The sequence below is a fragment of the Vespa mandarinia genome, chromosome 1 (assembly GCF_050613455.1).
Source record: "Vespa mandarinia isolate Hongniang chromosome 1, ASM5061345v1, whole genome shotgun sequence".
NCBI classification, from domain to species: Eukaryota; Metazoa; Arthropoda; class Insecta; order Hymenoptera; family Vespidae; genus Vespa; species Vespa mandarinia.
Window position 1 is genome coordinate 15,260,001 of NC_140810.1, and position 12,500 is coordinate 15,272,500.

The window sequence follows — 12,500 nt, forward strand, 5'->3', positions numbered from 1 at the left end:
CCCTCTTTTCCTCCCGTTATTAATACCCGGTATATAACGGACAAGTTTTAGAGAGGACTGAAAGGGGGCAGATAAGAAGCAATCCATTCGAAAGGGCTTACCATGCATTTTTTTTTCGCCCTATCGAACTTTATCTGGCTTCCACGAAGTCCGTCGGTTAGATCCGAAAGGTCCCCATGATCATTTTTAATATTAATGGGATGATCGATCTGTCAGAAGTAGAAAGAAAGAGCGAGCGAGAGGGATAGTGCGAGAATCAGATAGAATGAAAGAGAGAGAGAGAGAGAGAGAGAGAGAAAGGAAGAGGGAGAAGGAAAAGAACGACATGCATATTTCATAGGCGGGTCCTGCGATAGACAGTCATAGGACTTCATAATGCTATGGTAGATTAAACTTGGCGATTAAGGTATTCGTCTTTACGATTGATGACGCCTTTAGGAAGCCTAACTTAAGCGAAAATCTTTCGTCTAATAAAATATTATTTTATAACGTACAGATTTATTGTTAAATTAAGGATCAATCAAATAATACCATTTGATAAGGAATAATGAGAGATAAAAATATGTTCGGGGATATAATAAATGATTGAATGTATTATAATTTAATTGAATAATTTAATTGAAAAAAGAAAAAGAAAAAAAAAAAGAAAAAAATAATAGTATATTCCATGAGAAAAGATATTAAAAAGAATCATTTGATATTACGATTTAATCGAAAGTAATCGGATATTTTTTTTATCAATCCTCGTAATATTATAAATAATTTTTTCTACGCATTAAATCGTCAAACTCATTAGTACAAATATATTTTTTTTATTTATTCATTTTTATTTATTTTTTTTTTTTTTTTATTTTTCATTTATTTCCATTCCTATTAAATTTCATTAACGAAGGATAATATTCGATGCTCGCCGTTGATTTGTAATCAATTTGTATGAAAGTAAAGCGATAATGGACGATCGATAAGCATCGGCGCGGCGAATCTATTAATTGAAGAATTAATTTTGTTTTTATTGAGAATGAAAAACAACGTAGGAAAAGAAAAATTTAATTTCATTCTATCGTCGAGTTAATTAATGAATTTTAAGCGATAATTGTATCGTCGTAAGATATTTCCACGTTTAATTAAGATAAAAATATATGCATTACGAGAAGAAAATTGAAGTTGTTGAGAGACTTATTATACCCATGTTTAACCACAGCTCTCAACATGTCAGGATGGCCGAGCGGTCTAAGGCGCCAGACTCAAGGTTTAATACCTTGCTCGTTTAAAACGAGTAAATCGAGGCATCTGGTCCTCTCTGAGGGCGTGGGTTCGAATCCCACTTCTGACAGAATTTTTTTTTTAATTTATCTTTACAACGTAAAAAACAATAAACATAGATTGATCGTACGCTTAGATAAAAGTTATTAACAATAATTTACTCGACACTCAGTACCGAGGCATACTTTCGAGTCACTCGCGAATGTCGTAGGATCGAATCCCGTCAGCGGACAATTGAATTTTTTTTTTCTTTTTTTTTTTTTTTTTTCCTTTTCTTAACTAATTTTATACTTTTCACATACATATCGTTACGAAAAGAGATTTGTTTGATCGATGAAAAAAGAAAAAAAAAAAAAAAAGAAAAAGTTGAAAAAGAAAAAGATAAAAAAAAGAAAAGAAAAAATTTAGAAAGTCTCCGAAAAGGTACGAGTAAACGACTAGTAAAAGATTTTCCGACAAAATAGACGAGAATTGTATGTCAAAATGGTGACTTACGATTTGGCAGTACTGCTTTTATCTCGCCTTAGACGCCTAACGAGGAATGAATTAACAGTGATTGATGCAAGATCGACGTTTCTGAAAAGAGCAACTTTCTGGCCGGGCAAAGAGTTGCCTACCTTTCGCGTAACCCAATGGCATTTTGTGCCTTTCTCTTAGAATATCTAAGGTAGAGCTACGGTAATTAGATGGACAGCGTATCATTAGTCGTTGACTTACGAAGCGGTATCGCTGTTTTTCGTTTCCCATGACACGTCGTTATTAGCTCCATTGCTTCGGGCCATTCGATCTTCTCGATTTTTTTCTTTTTTTTTTTTTTTCTTTCATTTATTTATTTATTTTTTTTTTCGTCCTCCATTCTATTACGAACGTACACATTGTAATGAATTTACGAGTCACTCTGAAGAAAGATTCGAATTTCTTTGAATGTATATATATATATATATATATATATATATATATATATATATATATATATATATATTAATTCGTAAATATCTTTTATTCGTGCAAACTGTCGTATAACGAAACTTTCTCTTGAGGTAAGAGAAATAAGAGAAGTTAAGTCGGATTAAAGAGAAAGAGAAGGAGGAAGAGATAAGAAGAAGAAAAAGAAAAAAAAGAAAAAAATAGAAAGATATTGTGGTACGTTTGCGGAATGGAAATTTTCACGTGAGATCCCCGATCGATCGAGTTCGAATGAAATTCAATTATAACGATGGTAGAAGAAGCTGAAAAGGAGAAACGACAGGTTTGCTCTGCTAGTACTTGCTTTCATAACGAACCGTTGAAATGAATATTCAAGTATTGCTCTTGGGTAAGAATGTATTATCGCAAATCGCTTACACGATATTCCCATTCGTAATCATTGAAAAAAATTCTGGAACGTGCCTCGAAGCTTGTTCCTTTTCTTTATTATATTTTTTCTTTCTTACTTTATTTATTTCTTTTTATTTCTTTTCATATCACGCTTAGATCAGTCTATTTCTCTATCTCATATTTCCTTCCTTTAGCCAAGAGGAGGATTAACAATCTTTGCCTTATCGCTCAGCGCCATTACATCGCTATTAAGAAGACACCCTATATCCTTGATCGCATTTCTTCGAGGATATCCCGGAACGAATTCTATTGGCTGTTACCTAAAATCCGATACGCTTAACAGACGTATCGTATATTATTATAAATCTTCTCCCTATCTCTCTTTCTTTCTTTCCCCATCTCTTTCTCTCTCTCTCTCTCTCTCTCCCTCTCTCTCTCTCTCTCTCTCTCTATCTCTTTCCTTTATTCCTTTTGCAATGATCTTAAATAGACTATCATTTATCAAGTCAATATTTTTAAACATTACGTCAGTATTTTAAATAAACGATTAGTATTTATAATAAAATATCGATATGTAATATATTTTCCCCTTGACATCTTAATTATTTATACCGATTGAATAGATTTATAAATAAATATATATATATATAGAGTGATTATTTATTTTACGATATATTTATTATTAATTATAATAAAAATATTAATGAAAGTGTCCTTAATATAGAAACTATTTTCAATTAGGAAGTACAGTACTTACGAATGGAGATTCCGTAAGAAATTGTTTTACGATCGAGTCATTTATGGAACTCGATGCAAATTGATAATTTTCTGGTTAGAAGAAGTCGAAGAAGAACAGCAAGAAGAAAAAAGAAGAAGAACTATGCGTTGCGAAATGAACTCTCGCGTGTCTTTTAACAACCGTTCTCTCGTTTCAAACGTTCTCTCTCTCTCTCTCTCTCTTTCGTTCTAGTTATTTACTATCACTATGAATCGTATTTTCTATTAACAAAGTGTAAAAAATTTACTGAATGGTTAATATAACTACGTTCTAATCGTAAGGACTCGTAAGATTTGAAACTTGCATTTAAATTCGAAGGAACGATTTAACGACATAACTTATATCCGGAAACAATGTAACAAACGTTGAAAAATGATATTAAAGTTTTTATTGTTTCTCTACGATGATTATTAATATCGTATGTTATACTGATTCAAAACCGACGAAAAAAAAAAAGGTCTCGCGATAGAAATATAGATTTTAATTGGTCAAAATAATAGATTAATGGATTTCACTAATATAGATTTTCGACTTTATCGTAATATTCATGAAAAAAGTCATTAATCATCTTAATTAGATCAATTGTAGACGATAACAATGTATACATTGAATAAAACGTAACAATAAGAAATGAAAAAGAACGAGCGTGATTAATCGAACATCATATCGTTATTCATCATACATAGTTATTAAAAATAACGTAATAATATTTTACCTTTTTTATTTTATTTATTTATTTATTTATTTTTCCCTTCATCCTCGATATAATAACTTTTAAATAAAAGAATCTTACTACTTGATCATAAATGATATCGTAAGAGACAAATAATAGAGATATTATGAAGAATTATCAATCAAGCGAGATCTTGTCGTTTTAATTATGTATTAAGTGAAGAAGTAAATAAGTTTTTTTCATTTGATTTAAAAAAAAAAAAAAAAAAAAAAGAGAAAAAGAAAAAAGAAAAAACAAAGGAGAAAAAGAAAACAAGAGCTTCGTTCCTAATGTACTTGAAATAAATGAATTTGTCGATAAATTAGATCATCATAGTCATTTCGTGTATCTACGTATATATATATATATATATATATATATATATATATATATATATATGTATGTAGATATAATATTATATACTTAAGAGTGATCGTTTAATAATCTAAACGATCTTTCCTTCGTAAAAGCTTATCTATCACGTAACAAGTGCTATCTGGAGAATACCAAAAGGAACACGAAAGAAAAAGAGACGTAGGGAGAGAGAGAGAGAGAGAGAGAGAGAGAGAGAGAGAGAGAGAGAGAGAAAAGAAATGAAAAAAAAAACAAAAAAAAAAAAAATAAAAGAAATGATAAAAGTAGAACAGTACCTAGACATATGGAGAAAATCTGTTGCTAGACGTCTGGGAGAAACGGAGATCGAACTTCGCGTCGATCGACTTTCACGGTCGCGCGTATCGCTCCATAAAACATTGCAAATCACGACAAATGGAACAGAGAGAGAGAGAGAGAGAGAGAGAGAGAGAAACGTTGGAAATAAGGAAAGAAAGAACGAAAGATAGAAGGAGATAGATGGATAAAAGTTTTACCCTAGTCTTAAAGTAATACCGCTAATACCACGAAAATGTTACGTCCCAATAGATATCTCTATAGCTTTGTTATTTCTCTTTTTTTTTCTTCTTCTTTTTTTTCTACTTCTTTTTTTTGCTCATTTTTTATTTTTCTTTTTTTCTTTCGTTCAATCGATCGATCGATCGATCTCTTATCATATCTTTCTTTCTTTCTTTCTTTCTTTCTCCATATTCTTCTTCTTCTTCTTCTTCTTCTTCTTCTTCTATCTTTTTTCTATCAAACGGAAAGATCTCAGTGAGATTCTCGCGGTCTTCTACCCGTTTGCTTGATCCTCAGCAAAACACGACGGTCAACGTCGTACGTTAGTTTCTCTAATCCTTAAACACGCTTGGCACAGCTCAACACCACTTCGATCTCAGCCTGTTATTTCCTTTTGCCGATATACGTTCTCTAAGCCGCGGCAGATCTTATCGTATCGCATTTTCAAGTATATTTATATGTATATGTATATGTATATGTACGTGTATGTATGTACTTACGTATATGCATACGCACACACACACACATATATATATATATATATATATATATATGTATATATAAGCGTTTAACTGCTTACATATACGATAGAATTCTAATTCTAAATCGAGTAACGTTTCTACGGACACTTATCGAAGAATTTACCATTAATTATTTCCCAAGATAAACTTACTGCGACATTGTCGTTTACGTTCGTTATTTATATAAAAAAGAATCGAATAAAAAAAGGAGATCGAATAAAAAAATCAAGGCGAATATCTGACAAGGACGACGACGACGACGACGACGACGACGACAATGTAACTATTCCAGATTTTATAAGACGCTAGTTATCTATTTATTTAACTTCACGAGATATAATTTTCTCGGGCGTTTAATAAAAACAATAATTTCACGTGATTCCCTTTTACTAGAGTCAATTTCACGTATCATTATCGATTCATCCGATAATAATCAATTTAACCTTATATGGGGAATCACGAAACATGAGGATTGATCGTTACTAAATCAATTCTAAGAAAATGTTTTGACTTTGGTCTTCCTCCTCCTCCTCCTTCTCCTCCTCCTCCTCCTTCATCTCCTCCTCCTTCTCCACATCCTTCTTTGGTCTAAAGTTGCACTTTCGTCTGGATCAACGTAAAACTCGTCAGATTATACTCCGGCCAAACGTTATTTCCTCGAAGCGAATAATAATTTAGGGTAAAAACGTGTTTGCGAATTTAAATTAAGAGAAAAGAAGAAAAAGAAAAAAAAAAAAAGAAAAAAAAAATTAAGAAAAAAAAAAAAAAGAAAAAAATTAAGAAAAAAAATAAAAAATAATAAAAAAGAAATTAAAAGAAAGAGAGAAAGATAGAAAGAGAGGAAAAAACCGTTGAAACGGTCACTTTGATCTTGAAAACGATTACTCGGAAGTTTTCTCGAAAGTTCAATGACCTTTTTACACGTGAGAACCCTTTATCTCTTCTCGTCGACGATAAACGAAAGAGAGAGATGAGAGAGAGAGAGAGAGAGAGAGAGAGAGAGAGAGAGAGAGAGAGAGACGTACATTTCCAAGAAAATTGTGGAACACGAGAGAATTTTGATAAGGAGTGAGAAAAAAAGAAAAACAAAAGTAATCGAAATAATAATATTGAAAAAAAAAAAAGAAAAACAAACGAAAAGGGGGAAGAAAAAAACTGGAAAAGAAACAAATTATCTTTAATTTGCACACTTTTGAACGGTTCAAAGAGCCGTAAAATAATCGTAAAAGTGGCTCAAAGAGAATTCATAATTAGTCAAGGGTTCTTCCAGTTTTTTTCCTTGTTAAACGACGCGATATGGTTAGAACGATTTTACTCGTTAGAATACGATTTACACAGGCTACTATCTTGTTCGTCCAAAGTGTTTCCTATTATCGTCAAAGTATAATAATATTTATTAGCGTTGATAAAGGCAACTATTCAACGTTCTTTATTTACAACGGTAACACGACGATGCGATTTTATTTTTTAAGGCAAATGAAAGTGTAAGGAAATAAAAATGGAAAAAGAAACGAAAGAGAGAAAAGAAATAAATAATAGAAAGAGAAAAAGGAAGAAAAGCGAGAACTGAAAAAGAAAAGAAAAAGAAAAAGAAAAAAAAAGAAAAGAGAAAAAACAAAAAAAAAAAAAGAAAGAAAAGAAAGAAAAGAAAGGATAAATTTCTCGTAAAACGAGTCAAGTTCCTTCAGGATAACGATTTTCAGAGAGACCACAGTTGGACCCGCTGCTGTGCGAGGACCAAATGGCATGATCCTTTATTACAAACGATGCGCCTATCAGTATAAATACATTCTCGCGTGCCTACGCTTAAAACGATCGTAAAGCGACCGGAAGAAAAGTTCGTTTATGGTCTCGTGGCGTGCAATGCATACCTACATAGCTTTTCCAAGCAAGAGACTGAAAGAGAGAGAGAGAGAGAGAGAGAGCGAGAGAGAGAGAGAGAGAGAGAGAGCGAGAGAGAGAGAGAGAGAGAGAAATAGAGAGACCTTCTCTTGCTTATCCTATTTAGTTTATGCTGTCGTTCTCGCCATACGACTACTGCAAAGAGCTCGACTTGACAGCAAACCCGAACGAACCAAGTTGCTATACCTACTTCCATTGCACACAATGTGTTTGAATAGCTAACGCATTTTTCTGTTTCTTTTTCTTTCTTTTTCCCCTCTCTTTCTCTCTCTTTTTCTCTCTCTCTCTCTCTCTCTCTTTCTCTTTCTCTTCGTTAAGAAAAGAATCCGTTAAAAAGAGATAGAAAAAGAACACGTCTGTGTCTCTCGAACGTTTCTATAAATAAAGTAGACTAATATATAATAATTTTTGGTAGAGATACGTAATAATTAAAATATAATATATATATATATTTCAGTATATTATCAAGTAAGAAGATCGGAAAGATTAATTATGTTCGTACAACTTCATATCATTTACTTTTCCCTTATTATAACGAAATATGGTCTCGATGATAAAAAGCGAGAAAAGAAAAAAAAAGAAAAAAGAAAAAGGAAAAAAAGAAAAAGAAGAAGAAAGAAACAAATTTATCATTGTCTCGTTACATTAAACATACTTTAATCAATTTAATTTTCGTCCCGTCGTCAAATTCTATGTCTCATTTCTATGAATGAAATTATTTTTCGCTACTTCACTTCTTCATTTTTATTTATCTTTGCAATTAGAGAAAGAGAAAGAAAAAGAGAGTGATATATATATATATATGTAACATGACTGATGACTTTTACGACAGTTATCGATATCATCGTTTTCTTTCGTTTTGCTTCATTTTCTTTACTTGATTTTTTTCACTCTTTTTTTCCTCTTTTCCTTTCTTCTTGTTCCCTTTTCTTTTTGTTTGCCTTCCCTTTACGCGTCAACTTTTTCGCCATAAAAGAGTATAAAATGTGAACGTTTACTCACAAGCGTATCCTGCCGTGCGACGTCTGCTCCATGCTTGAGGAGTAGCTCAACCACCTCTAAGTGGCCTTCGGCAGCTGCCCTTTGTAGAGGAGTCACGCCGCTCTGGAACAACGGAGAGATAAGAAGAAAAAGAAAATGAAAAAGAAACAAAAAGCGAAAGGAAAAAAAAGAAAAAAAAAAAGAAGGAAAAAAACAACAGCAAAAAAATGATTAACAACTCTCTCGTTCCACGGTTCTCTCTTTAGTTCGATTTTCTTCTCGGTTTCTCTCCGCCCGCCAAGATGCGTCAATTTGCGAGTAACAACGGCTTTATCTACCTATCTATCTATCTATCTACCTATCTATCTACCTATCTATCTATCCATCTATCTATCCATCTATCTATCCATCTATCTATCTATCCATCTATCTATCACTTTCTTTCTTTCTTTCTTTCTTTCTTTCTTTCTTTCTTTCTTTCTTTCTTTCTTTCTTTTTAAACGAGCAAGTCATAAAAGGGAACCGCCCTTTATCGATCTTAGATCCTTTTTCTATTTCCGATAATAATTTACGTAATACGATTGAACGAGTCTCTTGAAATTTAGCGCCAATTTTCCTTTCATTCAAATCGTTAACTCTTCAAGACTTCATTTCGTGTTAACGATTCTTGCACGTTTATAAAGAGGGAGAGAGAAAGAGAGTGAAAAGAGAGAGAGAGAGAGAGAGAGGTACATCGCATGTTGAAACGTAGATTTTCATCATTCTCTAAAGGTTCTAAACGTTTCTTCGGTTTATCGACCGATTAAATCGCTTGATTAAGTTATTTCCCCCACCCTCTTTCTCTCGCTCTCTCTTTCTCTCTCTCCCTCTCTTTCAGTAATATGTATTCGGGCCTCCTCAAGTACCACGTAGAGATGATTAAAGCACGATGGGCACATAAATTAAACTTTTATCTGATAGGAAGACACGACAGCATCCTTCTTAACAGATACATCGAGTAATTTAAGTTTTACGATAGAATAATAAACGTCTGGTTTTGTCAATGATGAAATGTTCCTTTCGATTGTTATCAAATGGTATATAATTTTTCTCATATCCCGTTTGTTGTTCATTTTCGTTTATACTATATATTGTATATCCAAAAGTATGAATTACGTGTTATTCCTATGTTCGTAAACGAGAAAATGACTGAATTAAATGCTAAACGAGATGAAGAATCTTGAATATTAATGAGATAGTTTTTGTTGTGTACAAAAAAAAAAAAAAAAAAAAAAAATATATAAAATTTAATAGACACGAGCTCGAACAAGACAACTTGTCTTGTTTTTCTTGTAAACTTATTTTTCGCAATAATATGAAATCATTGAAAGAAGAGAAAGATTGTAGGCGTAGCCGATAGTTGGAATCAAAGGAGAACGGATCTAAGAAGAATGGAACGTCGTCGTTCGCGTTATTCGAATTCCGCGGGTGGAATCGCACGTATATGTCAAAGCCTACCTTCTCGATGTATTGCCTAAGAAGAAAGCTTGGATACCGACAAATGATCGTCGCTCGGCATATCGTCTAGCTACATACATATATACACATATATATATATATATATATATATATATACATACATACGTACATACGTACGTACTTGTGTACATATACCATTGAATCGTATCTCCTTTTTCTTTCTATTTCTCTTTCACAGTCATAACTACGTGTTATACGAACGAACGAGAGAAGACATGTCTGGATCTTGGCAATAATTCCAGAGTGGCGAACACTCGACGCATCTTCCATAAATCATGAAGCCACTCGTCCGGGCAAGACGAGCGAACGAGTGAGCGAGCATTCGCGATCATACGTTTCGTTCTCGGGAGGTAAGAATCGTTGAAACGAATTTTCTAAAGGACGAGATGATGATACCAGTTCGTACGCCTTCAGAATCCAAATTTCATCTTTTATCTACATTGCAAGTGATTTTTATACTTGAGACAAGAGTAAGAGAATGTCAGATTGAGAAATAATGATTGTCATGTTAGTCATGTAATTGACTTCTAGAATTGTACCTGGTGATTTCATTCAAATCTTATAATACTATTTTTATATTTCCAATAAATTACAACTCGTGTTCGATTAAATTCAATTCTTTTTTAATTCACGATTCCTTTTAAAAATTTACACATTATCATAATCATTTGTATGATATTTATTAAATGACTAAATCGTAACACACACATATATATATATATATATGTGTGTACATATTAAATAATAATATATTACAATTGGTAGTGTCAAATGTATCAGACGGAGTATAGCAATATTTTGAAAAATATTTGTCGTTTCTGAATTTTTCAAGCTGCACAACGTAAATATATTTTTTAAAACATAGCTATACGTTTAACGGGGTTAAAGGTTAACGTTAGCTCACGTAATTGCATTTCACAATGTTACGTAATGTCGTCACCCGCAACTTTTTTATCGCGAGAAATGAGAAGGTATGAAAAAGCTGAGAGACAGGTAGGCAGGTAAAGAGGCGGGTAAAGAAAAGAACAGAGAGGACGGTCAAAGGAACGTCTAGTGCTAATAAAGAGGAGACCGCGTTTATGAGCCCTTTTGTTCTTTCTCTATAATTACGCAAACGAATGTTTTACGGTGGAATAAGTATTAATTAACTCGCGGTTGACTTGCGGTCTACCACAAACATCAGCAGTGCGACCGGTAGAACGCTTTCTCGCGAAATATCAAGCGAATCGCGACTATACGCGGTTTGTAAGAGCTTCCGGTTTCGAAATATATACTATTGTTGAATCAAATTCGAAATAATAGAATAAAGATAATCATTTTTAACGATCATCAAATTTATTTCAAACATAAATTTATTTCAACTGGTTTTATTTGATATATATATATATATATATATATATATATATTTTTTTTTTTCTTTTTTTTAATAATTTCACGTTAATATAATATAATTTTAATTTGTTCATTTTTGTTAACTTCGAACATTTTTAGTAATTAGTTAATTAATGCTAGAAAGATTTTAATTATCGTTGTAATATTTTTTTAACGCTAGAATTGTCGAATTGTTTATTATACGCATATACAGACACACACACACACATACCCAAACACACACACACACACACACACGAATACGCTTATTACTTTTAATTAATTTTATTTAAACAACTTTCAAATTATAACATTCTTCATAGTATAATCAATAATTTGACTAATTGTAACGTATGAGAAAATTAAAATTTAACATTTTTGGAGGGTTTGTTAGTTCTAGCGTTAAGAGGATTATCCACGCTCTAATTGTACGAGGAGAAAAGATCGAAGTATTTATTAACGGAAGGATGATCCACAATGTAGAAGGAAAGTAAACTGAAAGTCGTTTACAAAAGCCAACCGACAGTATAAAAGTCTCGATTTTTCTTTTTATTTTTCATCTACATCTTCTTCTTCATCTTCTTCTACTTCTACTCTTCTATTACTACTACTACTACTACTACTCCTCCTCTTTCTTTTTCTCAGTTGTGAATACAAAGAAGCTCGGTTTTACGAAGGCAAAGATTTCACGCGACGCTGAAGCGAGAAACGATGCAGAGGATCGCAATATTTCTTTGGAAGAGAAACTTTGTTTCGCGAATGAAATTCATGTTTCTCGGCGCATCGCGATTCGTATCGCGTCTTTGCAATTTCGATTCGACGATGGATCCGACGTACTCGATTTTCTTTCGCCGAGAGAAAAACTTGTCGTCAATTAACACCATCGTTATAATTACAACAGATTGAAGAGAGATAGAGAGAGAGAGAGAGAGAGATTTAAGAAAATGAATATCTTTTTCATCTTACGATCGTAAACTTTATTAAATTTTTATCCATCATTTTATATATATATATATATATTTTTGTTTTTTTAATTTTATCGTATCAACGTTATAGCTATACACATTTATATTTTCCTATTGAATCATTTTCAAAATAATTCGATAATAATAATAATAATAATAATAATAATAATAATAATAATAATAATAATAATAATAATATATATATTATATACCATATATAAAAATTAAGTTTTTAAAATAAATCAAATTACTATTTAATTATTTTATTTATATATATATAT

General features: G+C 32.0%; 1 protein-coding gene and 1 non-coding gene across 10 annotated transcripts in view; one reads left to right on the top strand and one right to left on the bottom strand.

Moving 5' to 3' along the window:
* The window catches only part of dgo (ankyrin repeat domain containing protein 6 diego), a 131,026-nt gene that overhangs the window by 41,925 nt on the left and 76,601 nt on the right, over positions 1–12,500 (bottom strand). For 8 of the 9 annotated variants that reach the window (XM_085658314.1, XM_035870996.2, XM_035870997.2 and 5 more), the window contains one exon: positions 8,387–8,488. The exons of the other annotated variant lie outside the window; for it this stretch is intronic. In XM_085658314.1, the coding sequence (XP_085514440.1) occupies positions 8,387–8,488 (102 nt within the window). The remainder of the gene's footprint in view (positions 1–8,386; positions 8,489–12,500) is intronic. 9 annotated transcript variants of the gene reach the window in all.
* On the top strand, positions 1,212–1,333 carry TRNAL-CAA (transfer RNA leucine (anticodon CAA)). Its single transcript has 2 exons — positions 1,212–1,249; positions 1,289–1,333. It is a non-coding gene; the product is annotated as a tRNA-Leu (tRNA).